At 60.5% G+C, this 18,623-nt stretch overlaps 1 protein-coding gene across 1 annotated transcript in view; it reads right to left on the bottom strand.

Moving 5' to 3' along the window:
* SRCIN1 (SRC kinase signaling inhibitor 1) overlaps nt 1-15,647 on the bottom strand; it is a 58,365-nt gene extending 42,718 nt beyond the window's left edge. The window contains exons 1-3 of the mRNA XM_076356474.1: nt 15,224-15,647; nt 14,808-14,984; nt 3,797-4,080 (exon numbers count right to left, since the gene is read on the bottom strand). Coding sequence (XP_076212589.1) covers nt 3,797-4,080; nt 14,808-14,984; nt 15,224-15,266 — 504 coding nt within the window. The 5' untranslated portion in view covers nt 15,267-15,647. The remainder of the gene's footprint in view (nt 1-3,796; nt 4,081-14,807; nt 14,985-15,223) is intronic.
* Between the last annotated feature and the right edge of the window lie 2,976 nt (nt 15,648-18,623).

The raw sequence follows: 18,623 nt of genomic DNA, 5'->3' as shown, positions 1-18,623 counted from the left end.
ACACCACCAACGCGCCCCGTGGCCGGGCAGACCGCGGCAGTGCTGGTGGGGCCCCTTGGCGAGGCAGGAAGGAGCGGGGCCCGGCTTCGTGGGTACCTACATCTGCGCTGGCTGCTATTTATTTATTCCAAAGTCGGATTTATTCTGGGCAGCTGCAAATCTGCTGCTGTCAGGCAGCCACCGACACGTTAACACTCAGCTCCAGCCTTTTCCCTTCCCCCCCCCGCAGCAGAACTGGACAAGCTTAAATCCAAGCTTTTATATACTTTTATTTAGACCTGAAAGAGGCATGTTTCTGCTCCAGCTCCGCTGCGGTATTTAACCCCACGCTGCAGCTTATGAGCTGCAAGGCACCGGAGTAGACGGGGCTTAATTGCGATACAGCTGGCATGCATACGTTTAACTGCTTACGGGCAAGAGAGGGTTTGTAATCCCTTATTTTCTGGGGTTTATAATCTGTCTGCGTAAAAACATGCGTTCCCGGCTGGCATGCGCCCTCTGAGCTCCGTGCAGAAAAGCACATCCAAAAGCAACGTGGCTATTAGTGAGAAACAGGGAGGGGCGACGGGGTGACCCCCTTTGAACCATTATATTGTTGTTTTTCTAAACGTTCCTAACTTTCTAAATGTTCAATATCAGGCAGAGGGGGCACGGCCCCGGACGAATCGTGCGTCTCAGAGCATCAATGCACAGAGGGACAAGAAACCTGGCCGTGCCATCCCTCTCCTGCCGGATTTACCCCACCCTGGGGCAGGATTTACCCCAAATGCAGACCCAAAGCCCAGCAGCCGACGCGCTCCGTCAGCCATCTCGTCCCGATTCCCATTCCGCTCTTTATCGTTAACGTGCCCGTTTAACGCGTTCTCCCATCTGGGTTTTAAATTAGCTAGCTGCCACCTCGGACTTCTCTGCAGATTTGAGAGCAGTCTGTTGGGTGTTGCTACAATTATTTGCCTGGTTTTTTTCTGCTCTGTTATATATACATATGATTAAAATTAATACTGCGCTCGCTTTCCAATTCCTGTGCGTGAGTACAATGGCGTTTTGCTGCAGGCTTTGCCACGCTGAAAGGGATGTTGACATTTATGAAATGTTTCTATTCACCTGATTTTGTAAACTCTCTCATACGTAATTTTTTTTTTTTTTTAAAAACACAAAATAGCAAAGCCTGTGATCTGAAATACCTGCCAGGCTCCCCTAGAATAGCAAAGCAAGTTTCAAACGTTTCAGGCGGGCCCAGAGTGTTGTATCCCAATGTCATTTAAAGGTTGGCACCCGGGGTTTCCAGTGTTTCTAGTTTCATTTTCTCCCCGTTATTATTCACCGCCCGCAGGGAAAATGAAGAAAAAAGAAAATAAAAGGGAGGAAAAAAAAATAGGATTTGGGTTTTTGGGGTTGGGTTTTTTTTTTTTCTTTCCCCACCAGCTGCAAACAGGTGATGCTTGTGGCTGGGCTGACGGATGGAGCTGTGCCCCTGCCCAGCACCCAGCCCGGGGCGGGGAGGGACGGAGCCAGCCCGGGGCCATGGCCCTGCGCGGCCACGCAGGGGAGCCCTCACCCCTCTGCAACCGAGCCCCAAAAAGCCAGGCTGGGTTTGACCGGTGCCAATAGATGCCCGGGCCCCCCCCTGCCCCGGTCCAACTGGGCACCCACGGCCCCGAGCGAGGGGGGTCAGAAATAAAGAAGGTAATTCCAGAATCTGGATCGTTTTTCACCTTATAAAAATCCTCCGAGCTTATCAGACCCCGAGTCAACACGAGCTGGATTTTTTTTATAGCTACTGCCTTAAAAAAAACAAAAAAGTAGTCTTTAAATCATTGTAATAATAAGGGAAAGATTCCTAGTTATTTACTGAGAAGTATCACTCTGCGGCTAGAAACGTCGCTGCTCCGTCTCGCAAGTGGCACCGCAGATACGGACCGTGCACCGTCCGTGGCACCCGGCCCCGCTCAGGCTGATGGTGATGGCAAAGCCGCCATCAACAACTAGCCCTGAGCCAAAACCTGGATGCTCGGCTGGTGCAAGTCACCGCAGCCCCCCCCAGCAGCTGGGCAGGATTTGACCTCTCCCCTTTGCATCCAGCCATGAGCTTCCTGCAAGGAGAGGAGCTGCAGAGCGGGGACCCCCTGCTGCTCCCCGAAGCAGCCCCGCCGGGCGAGGGAGGGTGCAAGACGGGCGGCAGCTTGGAGGAGGCAGCGATGCTGCTGCTGCCGCCGCTGCCTCGGCGCGGGCGGCACGCCGGGGCCCCGCCAGTTTTCCTTACAAAGCTGGATTTCTTTCCGCCGCGCTAGGTCTGGGAACCGTCGCCTCCGTCCCTCGGGGAGGCGTCTAGTTGGAGATGATATAAGATTTCTTTCCAGGCACTTCCTCCAGCTGCTCTGCGCTCACCCTCCCCTGTGCCTTTTTATAAAAGTGCCCGTTTAGGTGGGGATTTATTGCTGCCGCGACAGCATCACTGGGGCATCACTGGTACCTGGAGGAGGAGCGGTCTGGGCTCCCAGCACCCTGGGGTGCTGCCTGGCCCAAGGGGCACCCCCGGGCACTAGGAATGGATATTTTCCCCAGGGACCGTTCAGCCCTTGGACTCTGCTGCTTTCAGCAAGGGTGCCCAGATGCGTCACCCACTGTCCTGCTCTGAGGACCGGCTGGTCCCTGGGGGAGAATTGAGTCCCCGGGGGAGAGGCAACCAAGGGACATCCCCACGTGAACGTGGGTACCAAACCCTGGGCGCCCCTTGCCCGTCTGCGTCCTGTGCCGCACAGCAGAACATGCTGGGGCAGAGCCGTGGCCCCTCGCTGCCTCCGCTCGTCCTGCCCCGCAGTGCCCCGAGCTCACCAGCCTCCCTGGCACCTTGCCGGGCAGCCGGGGGGAGATATCGGCCCCAGGAGCTGCACTGAACCCCCCTGGCTCAGAGACCATCCCCGTCCCGGCGCTTGTGCCGCTCAGGTCAGGGCTGGCCGCAGTTTTGCACCAACGTCCTCAACTGGGGGGATCCGTAACACAGAGGAGAGCACTGGGGCTCGGTGGCCAGGCTGGGATTTAAGCCTGTGCTCAAAGCAACAGCCTGCCCAAACATTGATTAATGCTAAATCCTCACCCCCAGCACTACTGCACAGACACCTGGGGACAGGCTGTGCCGGGGCACCGCGGGCTGGCACGGGGACGTGCCGCAGAGCTGCTGCCAGGCTGGGGGCGAGGGCCGGGGCGAAGCTTTGCCTGGGCAAACTATTTATTTAGGCCTTTTGTACCATGCAAGCTGTGGCAGCGAGCAACTGCTTCAGAGCTGGGGGGCTGCAGAGACGTGGGGAGCTCAGGCAAGGCTTGCAGGGCCGCGCAGTGCCAGGCACGCAGCAGGGCTTGCAGAGACACCAGCCCACGGGTCAGGCTGCCCCTTCCCCGGAGAGGTCAGGGTTTGCAGCCCAGCTGAAACCTGCTGAGACCTGGGCTGAGTGTCACCCCTCTGCGGGTTAAATCCAGGTGCCAGCTGCCCCTCATGGCCATCACACCCACCCCTCTGCATGGAGAAACATCCCTCTCCTCCCCATGGCTGCCGACAGCCAGCGGGATCGAATCCACCCATATGGCAGGGTAAATCCACCTGGGACCGCCCCAGCCCTGGGGAGAGATGGGGCTGCTCCCCCCTGGGGCTGGGGGATGCTCCCCCCCAGGGCTGCTGCAAGCGGCCACCCATTTCATGCACCATCCAAGCCCCCGGTGAGCCTCTTCTCCTCCAGACAGCCCCAAAGGGTGAGATGGGGTCCCCGTCCCTCCCCCACCCCGAGAAGACGCCCCTTACCTGGTCCCGCATGCGTTCCTGCTGCCCCCGGAGCGCCAGCGCATGCTGCGGGTACTTGTTCTTCAGGTGGTCCATGAAGGCGTCCCGCTTGCGCTCCATCTCCGATTTCTGGAGGCCAGTGAGGGCCTCCAGGCTCTGGGCGGCGATGACGGTGTGCCGGCGCTCCGAGGTGTGCACCAGCCCTACGTTGGAGAAGCGCCGGGTGCCGTTGCCCAAGGTCCGGTATTCCCGCGGGTACTCGGCATCGTCCGCCGAGATCATGTGGGTGCTCGTCCTCTCGGGATCTGCACGGGGGGAGAGCAGAGCGGGGTCAGGGCCGGCCCCGGGGCGGCCCCGCTGCTATGGGGCAGAGGTGGGGTGCTAAGATTTGGGGACGGGGAGGAGGGTTTAAGCTAGAAGTGATAGCTGAGCCTAGCTGGGCGCAGGGTCATCGCTCAATGGGATATAACCGGAGGGTTGGTGGGTGCAGGGTTTATCCCCCTGCGATGGCAGCGGTGTCCCCGCTTCCAGGCACGGGGCTGGTGGTGGCAGGAGATGGATGGGGCAGGGGGCAGTGGGAGGGATGGAGGGGCTGGGATGCCACCAAGACCACGATGTTCAGACCGAAACATGAATAAAACAGCATTGGGTCATTAAAACGGCACAGACAAGACACAGGAGCCGCGCACCGCTCCAGAGTACAGACAGACAGGAGGACACGGACACACGGACAAACCAAAAAGAAAATTAAACGCGGGCCAGGGCGGAGGGAGGCTCGTGTCTGCCCGTCAGCGTCTGCACTGTGCTGCTGCCCGCAGGGACGGGCAGGACCCCCCACGCCCTGCCTGCCAGAGACCCCCGCCGGAGGGTCAGCCCCCTGTCCTGCAGCCGCTGCTCCCAGGAACCGGCCCAGCCATCGGGCACCAAACCCGGCATTGCCGGGATGCTCTGCCCCCATCCTAGCCCTCTCGCAGAGCTCACCCCATCCCGGGCGGGCAGAGCGGGCAGCGAGCGCAGGCAGGGGGGCAGGCAGGCGGTCAGGGGTGCAGTGAGGCGAAAGGGACTCGTCCCTTTGCTAATAATTCATTAGCTGCACGTTGTGATTTTAATTTCCTTGGAAGTTGTGCCGAGCGCGCACAATGAGAGCAGTAATGAATGCCTGGAAGTCCCCTCACGCTGCCAGCGCCTGGCACCTCCTCGGTGGCTGCAGGATGAGGCCGCGCCGCGGCCCCCAGCCCCTGCCTAGCCCCACGCCCGCTGCAGAGCAGCCCCGGGGCACCGGCCCCCACCCCAAGAAGCCACTTTTGAGGGTCTCATGCCGTCTGAGGCCGTGGTGGTCCCGGACACAGCCCTGGGCTGGGCCCGGCTGCCGCCGCCGTCTCTGCGCCAAGGCCACAAGCTGTTTTTGCCGACGCTAACTAGTTTGGCAACCTGCAGCATGTGTGTTGCAGGGATTCACCGTGTTAAGGCTTTCCTTTTTCACTCACCATTTAACCTTGATCCATTATTCATCTCCCTCCTTGTCCTTTTTTTCCCCTTCCCTTCCTTCCCAAGCTCCTGTTAAGCAAATCATAGAGGGTTTTTCCTTTTCCCTTAATTATTTATCAGCCCAACATATTAGCTTTATATCAACTGATTGTGTTATTAATGTAGGACAGGACTCCAGTGTGTGCTACAGACATAACTCCTCTGCTCAAGGTCATACCAGGGGTTTGCTATGAGCCAGGCGGGGACACAACGCTCTCAGCAAATGCCACGGGGACATCCTTACCCCTGCCAAAGCCTGATCCCCCCTTCCCTCCTCCAAAAAACAACTGGTCCAGCTCCCTTCCCCCACGGCTCCACCAACAAGCATGACCTTGGCCAGGGGATCGTCACCCCCGTACCTAGAAGACGGCAGCAGAATTTGAGCAAGAGCTGAAGCTCCCGGTCCCTCCCTACCTTGCCGCTTCGCTCAGCCGGGTCCCCGTGTCACGGCTGCACAGGGGAGGTCGTGGTGGTGCATCGGTCACTTGCAAAACACCCCGAGATCCCCCAGGGAAAGCGGCACAGGAGAGATGTCAGAGGCGACACCTCGGTCCTTCTGCTGGCAGAGGAGAAGGCAGCGCAGTGCGGGGCTGAGAGCACTGTCCTGGCGTCCCCGGGCACCACCAGCTGAGGAGCCTCTGCTAAACTCCAGCACCGATGGGAAACGCAGACGGAGCAATTTCTCCCGTACCACCCTGCTGAGCCCCAGGAGCTGCCTTCCCACCTCTCCTTTCATGTAACACCCCCCATAACACACACTTCTCGCCGAGGGTTTGCTGCTACCAGACAGAAAACTCCTTCCTGCCCTCGGCCGGTCGCTCAAGCACTTGCTCTACGATGGCAAAACAGCGGAGACGTGCTGGGGGGCCGCATCCAGCACCCGGCACCCATCCCAGCCCCAGCATTGGGTGTCCACTGGCAGCACCCTGGAGCATCCTCAGGAGCAGCCAGGGAGCTCTCAGCTCGGGGGGGGAGGTGGAGAGGGGGAGTGGGACCCCAGGCATCCCCCCCGCTGCAGACTATGCGCCCAACATGGTCCATCCCCACCAAACCAGCCCCTCTGCAGTGCTGGATCCTGAGTGCCACTGGGACTCCCAGCCTGGTCGTGTCCCATCGGAATAGTGTGTCCAGGAAGCCTGTGAAAGAGGGATGAAGGGGCACCCTTGAAAGCCCCCGGCTGCAACAGTGACAGGGCTGGGAGGAAGGAGCTGCAGCTCCTCTCCCTCGCTGGGAAGAGCGGCAGCGTGGCAGCGAGGAGGCCTTGAGCCAGAGGAAGGTGCAGGGACAGGGGCTTGGGGATGCGAGAGGGGCTGGTTCCCTGCAGCCGCCTCCCTAGTGCCTCACCAGCCCTGAGTTTAGCAGCCCTGGGGTGAAGCCATGTTCCTGGCTCCTTCCCACCCTCCTCCTCCTCTCACTGCCAAGCCATGCATCAGCATGCAGCTCCCCGCTCCCTAATTACATGCTCCGAGAGTGGAACGCGCCAGCTCGCTGTCTCTCTGCCGACTACTAAAAAGGATGATTTGAAAAGCCCTGCACAATCTGCACAGGGGTCAGAGCAAAGCTGGATGCTGTCGGGGGCTCTTCCACCCCCGGCTGCGCCACATCCGCTCCCGCATCCCTTGTCGGGCTCCAGAGCAAGCTGGGGGGTAGGCAGCCCCAGCATCACAAACCCCCTGATCCACGAACCCCACTAAGGCGAGAGCGGGGAAAAGCCACCGCAGACACACACGTACCCGTCCCCACATCGGCCACCTTTCCCCTCCAGGTATCCCAGCCCAGAGCGGGCAGAGACCATTCGATAAAGGAAGAGCCAACGACTGGGGTACGGGGGCTCCTTTGGAAAGGGACCTTAAACCACCCACGGTCATGCCTGCCTGGCACTATGCGTGAGAAAAGGGTGTTACTCCTTCCCTCCTGGCCTCACCCCAAAGGGATAATTACATCCTGCCACCCGAAATCCCCCCACCAAGTTGTTTCTCTTCCTCCCGTGCAGGGACCGTGCACGGGTGCTGGAGCAGTGGTACCCACACACGGGCTGCCCCGCTGCCACTGACGGCAGCAGCAGATCCCTGGAAAGTGCTTCCCAGGGCTGCTTCCAAGGAGGTCACTGGGGTGGGAGAGCCAGTGGCCGGAGCCTGCCCAGGGTCCCCATCTCAGCACTGCCCCAGCCCAGCCAAGTGGGGTGCCGCTCCGGGACGTGTGCCCCGCACAGGAACCATCCCATTGCTTACCCGCGGGCGCAGGACAGCTTCCACGGCGGCCGGCAAACTGCTTCGGCGGGACGGGGGAGGCAGCCCCCAGGTCTCCAGGGGCTGAAGGCGGCTCCTTGGCCAGGCGCAGGGCTCTCACGACAGCCAAAATCCCACGGTAAATCCTGGCAAGCCCCTCTCCGAGCAGCGGGGGGTTAAGGGAGCGCGGCTCTCTTTGCCAATTCATCCATCCATCTTCCTTACCTGCCGGCAGAGGCGTCACCCATGCTGAGGCCACAGCCCGGGCTCCTAGCAGGATGCGGCCATCATGTCCTTCCCGGGAGAGCAGCGGCACCAGAGGCACCGGAGCCCAACCATGCTTTGGGTGATGCCCTTCAGGACCGGTGCTACCCGAGTAGCAGCTCTCCACCAGCTCCCTGCTCCCTCACCGGGAGATGGGGAGGGGAGAGGCCCCCAAAAACCTGCCCCGTGCTGCAGGCACTGCCCCGTGAGAGCCACACCAGGTCAGAGCGGCTTCAGTGTTGGTGGCATGGTCCGCTCGGATCCCCCCGCCAGCAGCTTGGCAGGGCTTTATCATAAAGAGGATCTTTCAAACACAGTTTATTACTGCAGTTTCATAAATCTTCATGAGGCAGCAAGGCTCACGTGGGCCGTGAAAGCAATGGCAGTTAGCGGAGCATGAAAAATAGTCCAAGAAAGCAATTGTACAAAAAGGGGCGAGGGGAGAGAGTACATCTGGGGAGAAAGGGAGGCAAAAGAATAGAAGCCCCTCGGAGCGATGCGGCTCCCCCGCACCCGGCCATTAAGGCAGCGGGAAGAGCGGGATGCACTCGCCTTCCTCCCAAAGGCTGAGGCTGCCACACTGCCAGCCCGCTGCCTGCACAGCACCCGAGGAGGCTGCCCAGCACCCAGAGCCCTGCTCGGCGCTAACCCCTTCCCTGCCACGCTGCTGCCAGGCCCTGGGGGACAAGAGCGATAGCTGGGAAGGGCAGGGAGAGCCTGCACGGCTCCTGCTCCAGCTGCACTTAACTCCTGTTGTGCTGCGCAGCCGACCTCGGGGGGGACCCCAGAAATATCCCCCCCTGCCCAACCCAGGACCTGCTTGGGGTAAAGGGACCTGCAGAGGCATTGCTGCCCCAGGGGGGGTGTCCCTGTCTCTGGCTCAGCCACGCTCTATTTGAACTCATGTCAGGATGGGGGCAGGGTGGTTAAGTGCCCTCCGGGACCAGCCCCAGGCTCCCATCTCACCCCCATGAGGGGACCAGCAAACACAGACCAAAAAGTGCTGGGAGCTGCCGGTGTTCTCCTGCCGAAGCTGTGCCCGGTCAACATGCCGGGGGGGAGGACACAAGCACCCTTCGCCCACGCCACTGCCACGTGCCAAACGGGTCCAACCATCGCCAGTGCTTTATGCAGCCAGATCTGTTCGTTTAAAATCAGTCTGCAGAGAAATGCATCCCTGTTTCGGGCTGAGCCCGTGGGCTGTGGATGCCCCTGTCCCGTGGGGATGCCAGGAGCAGGACAGACCCGGGGTCTATCCCAGCACATCAGTGTCAAGGTGAGAGCGTCTGCACGCCCCCCCCATGCCTCACACAGTGCCGGGCGAGCAATATGGGGAGTGAAAGCTGACGGGTGGCTGGGCTGAAGCTTCCCTGCCATCCTCTTGCCCCCAGGCTGATGGAGACGTGGCGCCGAACTGCTTGGGAAAAGCCAGGCGATGCCAAGGCCGCCCATGAGGGACCACTAACATCCGTCCCGGCACAAACCTCCCCCATGCCCGTGCTATGCCCGGCAGCCCCCCGGGAGGTGGGGGATGCAGCTCTCCCACCTCCTCTCCCCATTCCTGAGGGTCCCTCCCAGCAGCACCGAGCTGTGGCTTAGCCCAGGCTCAGCAGCAGGCTCCCTGCCGTGCCTTTCACTCCCAAATTCAAGTGGAACCAAGGAAAATAAAACACCACCCGCTGAATGTTTCATCGGGAACTTCCCAGCCGGGTTAGCACAGACCCCAGGGCCCCACTCCACCGGCACCGCAGCCAGGACGCCGCTTGGCTCCTCGAAGGCGGGCAGGGGCACGGTGCCCATGCACGGTGCCAGTCCGGATGCGACCCTGCAGACCTGGCCCTGCCTGTCCCCAGCCGCTACGTGCCCTGGATGCCATCTACACCCTGCCTGCACCCCACTAGTGCCAGCCCTGCCGATGCTGCTGGAGCTGCGCGGCGATGAGGAGCCAGTCCGAAGCCGTGCACTGCGTTGGTGCGCACTGGTTGCTCCCCAGCTGGAGCTCGGGGCGGTCCAGCTGGCATCTCTCTGCGACACTGCCCTGACAAGCAGCTCTTTTACTTTGGAAGCAGAGAAACAACGGGATAAATTCCCATGTCATTGTCAAAACCCAAACTGAAGGAGAAATCCCATCTGCCCAGCCCTGTAAAAAGTGGCAGCTACTTCCCACCTCACCGGGTGTTATCACACCCACGCGTGCACACGGAAATGGGAGACGAGTTCACCTCCTAACTCCCATGGACGGCAGCGCCAAGTGCAGGGCCAGCATGCCCGGCTGCTCACTTTGTGCTCAGGATCAGGACCACCACCCGCCTGCCCGGAGCCCTGTCCCCACATCCCTCCTTTGAGATGGGGCACATGAGCCAGGCTGGCCCTGTGCTCTCACCTGGGGAAGGGGGACCCGACACCCCAAGGAGCTCTTCCAGCCTTGCCCACCTCAGCCTGTAGCTCCCCTGTGGGTTGCTTTTGCAGGCAGGGCGCTCCCTGCCACCACACTGCCTGTCCCCTGCCCGCTCGCAGCGCAGGCATCCCACTGCAGCAGCAGCTGAAAAGCATGAACTGGTCCCCGTCCTTACTCCTCCTCGCGCTGTCACCTCGGCTCAGCATCTCCCCGGGATCTCCTGCCAGCTCCAAGCTGGGAGCCGTCCCTATCCTTGCCCGAGCGCTTTCTCGCAGGAGGGCAGGGACCGGAGGGGACAACACCAAGGCAGCCCCGTCCCTGCTCTCTCACGGTGGCTGTCTGGCAGGTGGCCACGCGGGTCAGGAGGCGGCTGTGATGCTGAAGAGCAAGAGCCCGCTGGGGTGGGCTCTGCTGACAAGGCAATCGGGGGGTCTGTAAGTGGATAAGCCTTGTGTGACTGATCATACGGTGGCGAAGCGGCTCCACTTTCGCCTTGCAGCAACAAGCTCAACAGCTGGTAGAGCTACAAATGCCAGGGCGAGCTCCGGGGCTCCCAGCCAGAGCGGGCCCCTCCTCTCGTGCCAGGGACCAGATTGCTCCGGACACCTGCGGCAGCACAGATGTGACCTGACCTGTGCCACGGGCCTGGTAAGCAGAGCTTGGTAGCATCAGGGGATGCTCCGGAGGCAGCCGTTGGGCAGCAATGCCTCCGTCGCCCTGTGGGAAGGGCGGCATCTGAGCAAGGGTTTCTCCCCACCTGTCCTGGCGCCCTCGGACACCCCAGCAGTGGGAAGCATCGATCCCCACTGCAGAAGGAGGCAGAAAGGAGCTGCCCTCGCTTAGGCAAGGAAAAACAAGATGGATGGAGGGCAAGCTCGTGGAGGGCGAGGCGGCGCTGGAAGGATGGCTCACGGCTGGGAGAGCCGGGGCAAATCTTTCCACTGCCATCAGCTTCCTCTCTGACCTTTGGCAGGAGACCAAAGCCGGCGGCATCCGCTGCGCATGGAGACCGTCCCTGCCTGGGGCAGAGCCTTCCCCGCCGGGGACCGGAGGAGAAAGGAGCCCTGCGTGCTCTGGCAAGAGGCCGCGTCCTTGGCTGGTGGGGATGGCACAGTGGCTGGGGACATGCCAGCAGCTCGGGGACACCAGATAAAAAAAAATAAAGGAGAGGAGAGGATGGACAGGGCCAGGCTCTTCACAGCATAAACACAAGCCACATTGTGGTCTCATCTCCCACCCACGCGGCAGCAGCGATTCAAGGCAGCGCAGCCGGTGGTGTGGCAACTGGGATGGGATTAGCCCAGGCGGCGCCAGCCAGGTCCGAGCCTGGGGATACCCCTTGGCCCTGGACGGGAGAGGGAAACTGAGGCACAGGGCTGGGGGAGGAAAGGGCCTGCCCCAGAGTTCACGAGTCTGGCTGCAGGTGGGGATGCTGAGATGCGAGGGGGTTGAACCCAGTGTTGGAGCAGGGGGAAAGCACAGGCAGAGCCACATGCTGCCTTTGGGCCCAGCGCGGTGCCCTCGCTGGATCAGTATTTAGCATCTCCCAAAAGGACCCAGAGTTTTCCCAGCATCTTGGCAGCGCCCACTGACTCCCACCACCACACTGAGACAGGCGAGCGCAGCGTCTGCTTCGTGGAAGGTGTGCATGGGCACAGGGCAGTGACTCACCCGCAGTCGTGCAGAGAAGCGGAGCCAAGTCTCCCTGTGAATCCAGGTCCCCCCTCGTGCTCTGCGTGGGGGGAGAAGCCTTCGGGATGAGCCCGGAACGGTGGCGGGACCTGGGCCCCCAGAGCCCCTGTCACCTGCAAAGCTGCCGTCTCCGTCCCCCCTTCCCCTGCAGGCAAACGAATTCATGCTGCTCTGAGAACCCACCCTGCCCTGGGGATGTCCCTGGAGGATTCCCAGCACTGACCAGTGCCGCAATTCAGGAACAGCCCCAGAGATGCGGCTGCCCCCACCGCGCTCCTGCAAAGCTGGGTTGCGGTACAGATCCCGAGTGCTCCCACCTTGAGCTGCTCAGGCAAATTGCTCTGGAAATCAATTCCAATCTATCAGGCATCAGGAAAGCGATAAACTGCCCCTCAAGACACCAAATCGATGGTTCCTCTTAGCCCAGAGCAGAGGAAGGGAAGTGGGGAGAGGCGATGCGTGGGAGGACAGGGAGCATGGGAGGGTGATGGCGGGGGGCCGGGGTCCTGCTGCAAGCAAGAGCTGGGTCCGGTTGGAAGGAAACAGCCCCAAAACCAGCTCTTGATGCGGCAAAGGGCAGAGAAGATGCATGCCCACATGCTGTGCAAAACTGCTCCGGGGATGGAGCGGTGGGAAAAGCTTGGGAGAGTGGCTGACGGTCCCCTGGGAGCAGGGGGCTCAGGCTCCAGCCTTCACCAATAACCCATGGCTACACGTATTTGCTCGGTTGGAGGCAGGACCCCATCTGAACCCGCAATCAGGGCTTTGGATTCGTTTCTTATTCTCATCTCTCTACAAGCAGAGCAAGAGGGCAGAGGCGTGGGGAGGCCATGGAGCCAGCCGAGGGGCGAGGGGGGGCCGGCAGAGAGGAGGAGGAGGAGGAGGAGGAGACGACACACACTGAGATCAAAAATCAATTCCCAACAGGACCATTTCTTCCTCTAACGAGACACTGAGGGAAGTCACTAACAGAGCAAGGCCTCCACGCTTGCTTCCATGACTGGAGAAATGCGACGGAGCAGTGCGGTCCAGCAGCGGGAAGGGGGGCTTTGTCAGCAGGACCCTCCAGCCTAGCCCACGGCCACAGGCAACTGCAAGATTATAGCCGAGAGCCGGGCACAAGGCCGTTTGCAGGCTGCGCCCCGCTTTTGGGGACGGCCACAAGGGATGCACGCCGGCAGCCCAGGCGTTACCACACCAGCTTGGAAACACAAGCAAGCTTTGCTTCAGAGAGCTTGCAATGAAAGGCAGAGACAAAGTGCAACAAGTCAATGGAGAGGAAGGCTAAAGGATGAAACAAAAAGCTCCCGTGCAAGGGAAAGCACGCAGGCGGAGCGGCTCCGGGGCAGGCTGGCAGAGCGGGCGATGCCCCTGCCCGGCACGCAGCGATGCACCGCACCAGCGCTGCGGTTCTGCTAAATGCACTTGGTGCAATTTTTCAAGCAAGCTAATCATTTCCTCTCATCTCCTGCCATTAGTGCAGTCATGCTAACCGCTCGCTCACCGGTGGGAGGCCGAAGCCGCCTGACAGGAGCTTCGACTACGCGCTGCACCTCATCAAAAGCAAATTCATCTGAAAGAGCGTGGCAGGGCCGAGGGAGGGAACCACCTCTCCAGCATCCCTGCCGGGAGGGGGGCTCGCAAGAAAGCCGCTAAGGGAAGAATTCTAGCCAAACCCATGACTTTTCCACCCTTGCCCTGCAGCCTGAGATTAGAGCCTCCAGCCGGAGTCTCCAAAGAGCTTGGCTCCATGAGAAAGCGCCCGGGAGGGGTATTTTCCCCAGCTTGGCATGTTGGGGACCGCGGCGACGCCGGCTGCTGCAGGGAGAGCCGCGCTGTACTCAGCCCGGCACAACACTTGGCCCGTCTCTGCCTTGGCACAGGGGAACCCAACTCTTTCGAAGACTTGGCTCCCGCCACCATCACGACGTGCTTGGATGCACAGCTCAGAGCTCAGCAGGTCCGGCCACGGCACCAAGCCCTGCTCCCACAGCCTCCGGGCAGGAACTGGGGGGGGGGCACTGCCTTTTTGGGTGACTCCTGCCAGGAGATGGGGTGATGCTACGCTCCAGCAGCTGCGGGGGAGAGGCTGGAAGAAGTTGTTTTGCTGTTACGGAGGGGCTCAGGAGCCCAGGAACACTCCAAATGGGGTGCGGAGAACAGACCCTATTTATAAGCACACAGGTAGCACGTAGGTGGTTGGTCACAGCCTGCTGTGCCAGCCTGGTTAGTCACAGCTATTTAAAAATCAAAAATGCTGAAAAAAATTGCTCAGATCCATGTCTAAAGCCTCTTAGATGCAGGAAAGCGCACTCACAATTTGAAGACACGGGGTAAGATCCACCCGGGCTTTGCTGTCAGCCTGATCAGAGACTCTGGCGCACAGACCATGGCACAGGGATGCTGCTGGGACGGGTTCCCCCCCCCCCCCCCCCCCCCCCGTCCACAGGGCATGAGAACACCAAGGTGCCCAGTCCACCGCATCCCCCGATACATCCCACCTCGGAGGGGCCCCGTGTCCTGCTGCGGGTGGCACCAGGACAAGGCCACTGCACCATCCCCGGAGGCAGATGCCATCCCTGCCGGTGCTGAGCAAACCCTCGTGCTGCCTCCTGCCCTTCCTAACCCCAACCGGGGCCCGTCGGAGGGAGAGCTACAGCCCCTCCACCTCGCAGCCCTTCCACCAGCGCCAGTCAGAAGCTGTCCAGGCAGCGAGGTTTATTCAAGCAAAAGGAGGGCAGCAGCAGCTGCCTGCAGCCCTGCCTGCCTCCTCCCACCAGCGCCGGGCATCCAGCCCAGCCTGCGCCATCGCCTCCCGGGGCAGAGCCCACCTGCGTGGGGCCGGGACCGTCCCCGAGGGGCCAGCATTGCCCGGCGCCAGCGGCGTCCGCTTTCCCCCGCCATGTCCCACCTCAGTCCATACCCACGAGCAACGGAGTCAGCCTGTAGTCCCTGGGCTCGGCAGGTCTCTCCTGCTCCCGCAGCCTCGGCGCGGCTCTAGGGGAAGCGCCAAAGGGATGCTTTGCCCAGCGAGGAAGCATGGTCGCACCCAGGCAGCCGAGACGAACCAGGAGACGGCTCGGAGCACGGCTCCAAAAATCTGTGCGACAAACACATGCATCTTATCGCATATGTTTAAACCAAATTAAATATGGTTTTACTAATCACTTGGCATTTAAAGCAACACGCCATCTCTGTCAAGTTAAATCTAAGGAGACGTATCGAGTTGCATTAGCTGTTTATGTTAATTAAATACAGAATCAGTTCATTATTAAACATGTATGCAGCGAAAGTGAGCAGCTAGGTGGATTGTTACCGACCTTATTACATGGTACTGACCTCGAGGAAGCCTGCACGCAGCAATCGGTCGGCGCTCAACCATGCGGCGACTGTCGCCTTACAGCCAGAGCCAAATCCTCCGCACGGGGAAGCGAAGCCACAGCCGTGCCGGTGCATGGGGTGGATGGACGCAGGAGCTCCCGAGCCGGCGGTCTGCTGCCACCCAGCTCCCGTCGCCCGTCGGTCCCCCCTCCTGTCCCCGAGCTAGCGAGGGTCGTACGGCCGGCGGGCAGGCGGCGGGGCTGTCTCCATGGCTGACAGTCGCTGCCCCAGTTTCTCTGCCAGCAGCCATCGCATCCTCCCGGCTCCAAGCCGGCGCTTTTGCTCACATCCTTTCCCTGCCCCGGCAACTTTTCCCCCCGCCCGGTTTTATTCCTCCGCTCCGTGCGGACGTCTGTCTCTCTTGCTCTCTTTTCTGGCTCAGGCGTTTCAGAGCTCCCCGTGGGTCTCTGGGTATTTTTTTTTTTTTTTTCCTTTCCTCTTGAAATGTCAGCGTGCCCCCTCAAACATATCACATGGGCGGGGAGCCAGGAGCCAGTGCACAGTCGTCAGTGCCTGCAGATTGCCGTGCTGCCCCCTCCCTGCCCTGCCAAAGCAAGGGCCCACCGGCGGCGTGCCGCGGGCTGCCGGCGCCGCTCACGGAGCCCTTCCCATGCTTCCACCTCCCCCGGGGTGCAAGCCTGGAGGGTGCACGTGTACAGGGGACCAGGGCTGCTCGGTGCTGGGGACACGAGAACCCGTTTGCCTCCCCGATGCCACCGAGCTGCCCAGCCCCGGGCACGGCCACCCCGAATCCTGCACTGTCTGCAAGGGCTGGCCCGCAGCTGCTCCCGCACCAGCCCCAGGGGAGCTCGGGAGAGGGAAAACCTGCAGCTGCCTCCCAGGGCTCGCAGGAGAGCCCCTCTGCAAAGGTCTTGTCCCCAGGACACGACGCTGGATCCGGTCCTTGACCACGCTGAGCCAAGCCAGGTCACAACCTGCTGCTGGATGGGTCTTGTATGGGTTGGAGTGACACTTTCTGAAGCTGCTTGGAAAGCTCTCCGGCTGGGCTGGCCCTGGCAGGGGCTGACGAGGTTACCCCGAAGGAAGGAGGAACAAGCAGCGAAGACCTGAGAGATGCCGGAGGCACAAGCCAGCTCCTCTTAGTCCATCCAAGCTAATCAGACCATCACTGTGCCTGCATTTCGGGGGGGTGTTTGCATGCCTCTTCCCTCAAGGTTCTGGGGGAGATGCTGACCCAGCCACAGGTACCCCAAAACTCAGTCGTACCCCAATCCAAGGCAGTCCTGCAGGACCATGACCCCCCAGCACAGCTCTGACCTGCCCCTCAGGCCAGGGGACAGCTTATTCCTGCCTTTAATATTAACATAAAGGGGAGGCTCAGGCTGTACATCCGCAACGCTTGGACTTGGCAGTGTTAGGTTAACGGTTGGGCTCGATAATCTTAAAGGTCTTTTCCAACCTAAATGATTCTATGATCCCCTTCAGCCAAGCTGCCACCAAGCAGCACCCAAATGCTGATGAAATGCATTTAAGAGCAAACCCCAGCAGCCGCCCAGGCAGTAGCAATACCAGCAGCATCCCGAAACCACCTGCACACGCACTTACGAGGACACTTGCACCCTGGCCCCTGGTCATGGTCACGAGGGAGCCAAGAGCTGCATTTCTACCTGCCAAAAGCATTAAATATCCAGCTGAAACCACCGTGGCCTCAGCATTGCTCTGAGCAACCTGATTTGCACATATTTAAAAACCCACCAAAGGGCACTTTGCTGATCAACTAGATGGAAGCCAATTAAACCACCTTGCTTGGAGAAAAACGGCTCACCTGCTCAGGAGATGGCTCTCTGCTGCCTGCACACTGCCTGCCTGCACGGGGAGTTTCTCCTGACATCTGTGGCAGGGCAATTCCAGTTAACGGCTGATGACAGCACATGCTCTGCCCAGCTCCTGTCTCTCATGCCGTAGAGCCCCACCTGCCTCAGTCCTTCCCACCTTTCCAGGTCTCTCCCCCCTTTTCCAGCGCTGGGAAGAAGCTTTTCAAACTCACCCCTTTTTCCTCTGTCCCCCATTCCCAGTGCTTCTCCCCAGCCAGCCTGCCCCGCTGCACCAGCTCATTTTGGCATCCTAAAGGCTATCTCACAGACTTCCAATTACTCAAGCCTTAAAACCGCAGCCCAGACAGCCCCGGGTGAGAAGGGCTGTAGAGCCCAGGAAACCTCACACCAAAGAGCCGCAGGTAGGCTTTATCCCCATTTTGCAGATGGGGAAACTGAGGCATAGATGGGGGGGGGGAAGTGCTCCTGGCTCAGAGCCCAGCAGTGGCAGGGCAAGAAGAGAGAAACTCAGGAGCGCTGAGCTCCTGGCTGGAGCCCTTCCAGGCTCTCGAACAGCCGCAGCCGTGAGTCACAGCTGGCACAGGCAGGCAGGATTCATTGCACGCTTTGCCATGACGACCCTCCCCCCCCCCCCCCCTGAAAAAAATCCTGCTCCTCTTTGCTGAGCACTTCTGGAGAGCGCAGGGCAAGGAGGCTGGGCTGGCTCCCGCACACCACACACACAGGGTGGGCTTCTTCCCCTTCCTCCCTTAGTTTGGGGCCAAGGGCATCTCTCCCTCCGCATTTATATTGTGCCTATATTATCTGTAGCCTGTGTGTTATTTGCATTGGTGCACCGGCTGTGCTTACTGTGCTGGGCCAATGCCGCGGGGAGGAGGTAGGACGTGCTCCAAAGAGCTTTAAGTCAATACAGGCAATGCGGATGGGAGGTGAGAGGCGAGGAGACATGACCAAGGGCAAACGGCAGGTCAGTGGCAGGGCTGGGAAGCTTGCCAGCCCTCCTGCGTGCCAGGACCCAGAGCGGCAGGGAAGGTGCACCCTCTTCCCTGCCACAGGGAGAGCGTGGGGATGCTAGAGCTGAAGCTGGAGGTTTGGGGGTACGAGGAGGGTATAGCGATGGGAGGATGCTACGCTGGAAAAGCAATCACGATTACTGCTGGCAGCAAGGCTTGACTGTCCTTCCTGCTGATCTCCGAAACCTGGCTCACTCCCGCAGTCCCGCTGCAGGGAGGGCCAGAGGATGGGGGTGACCTTTTAATTCTGATTGCTCTGCTGATGAGGAGTAAATAAGCATTATTGCAGTTTGAGAGCCGCTCAGAAGGGCCTGCCTGCAGATCTATTGCTGTCTCACATCCATTGCACTGATGGTCCCCACGCTCCTGGGGTGCGGAGCAGCACCTGTCCCCCATTTCACAGGCAGGGAACTGAGCTGCCGCAGGATGGGGGCAGGAGCCAAGGGCAGCGCCAAGCACCCAGGTTTACCCCAGGACCCTTCCGCCACCTCCCTCGCCGCAGGGATGGCGGGTGCCAGGCACCATCCCAGGTCTCACCAGCATCGCCAG

The sequence above is a fragment of the Aptenodytes patagonicus genome, chromosome 20 (assembly GCF_965638725.1).
Source record: "Aptenodytes patagonicus chromosome 20, bAptPat1.pri.cur, whole genome shotgun sequence".
NCBI lineage: Eukaryota > Metazoa > Chordata > Aves > Sphenisciformes > Spheniscidae > Aptenodytes > Aptenodytes patagonicus.
The sequence above is the reverse complement of the archived record's forward strand: the minus strand, read 5'-3'. Positions and strand labels throughout refer to the sequence as shown.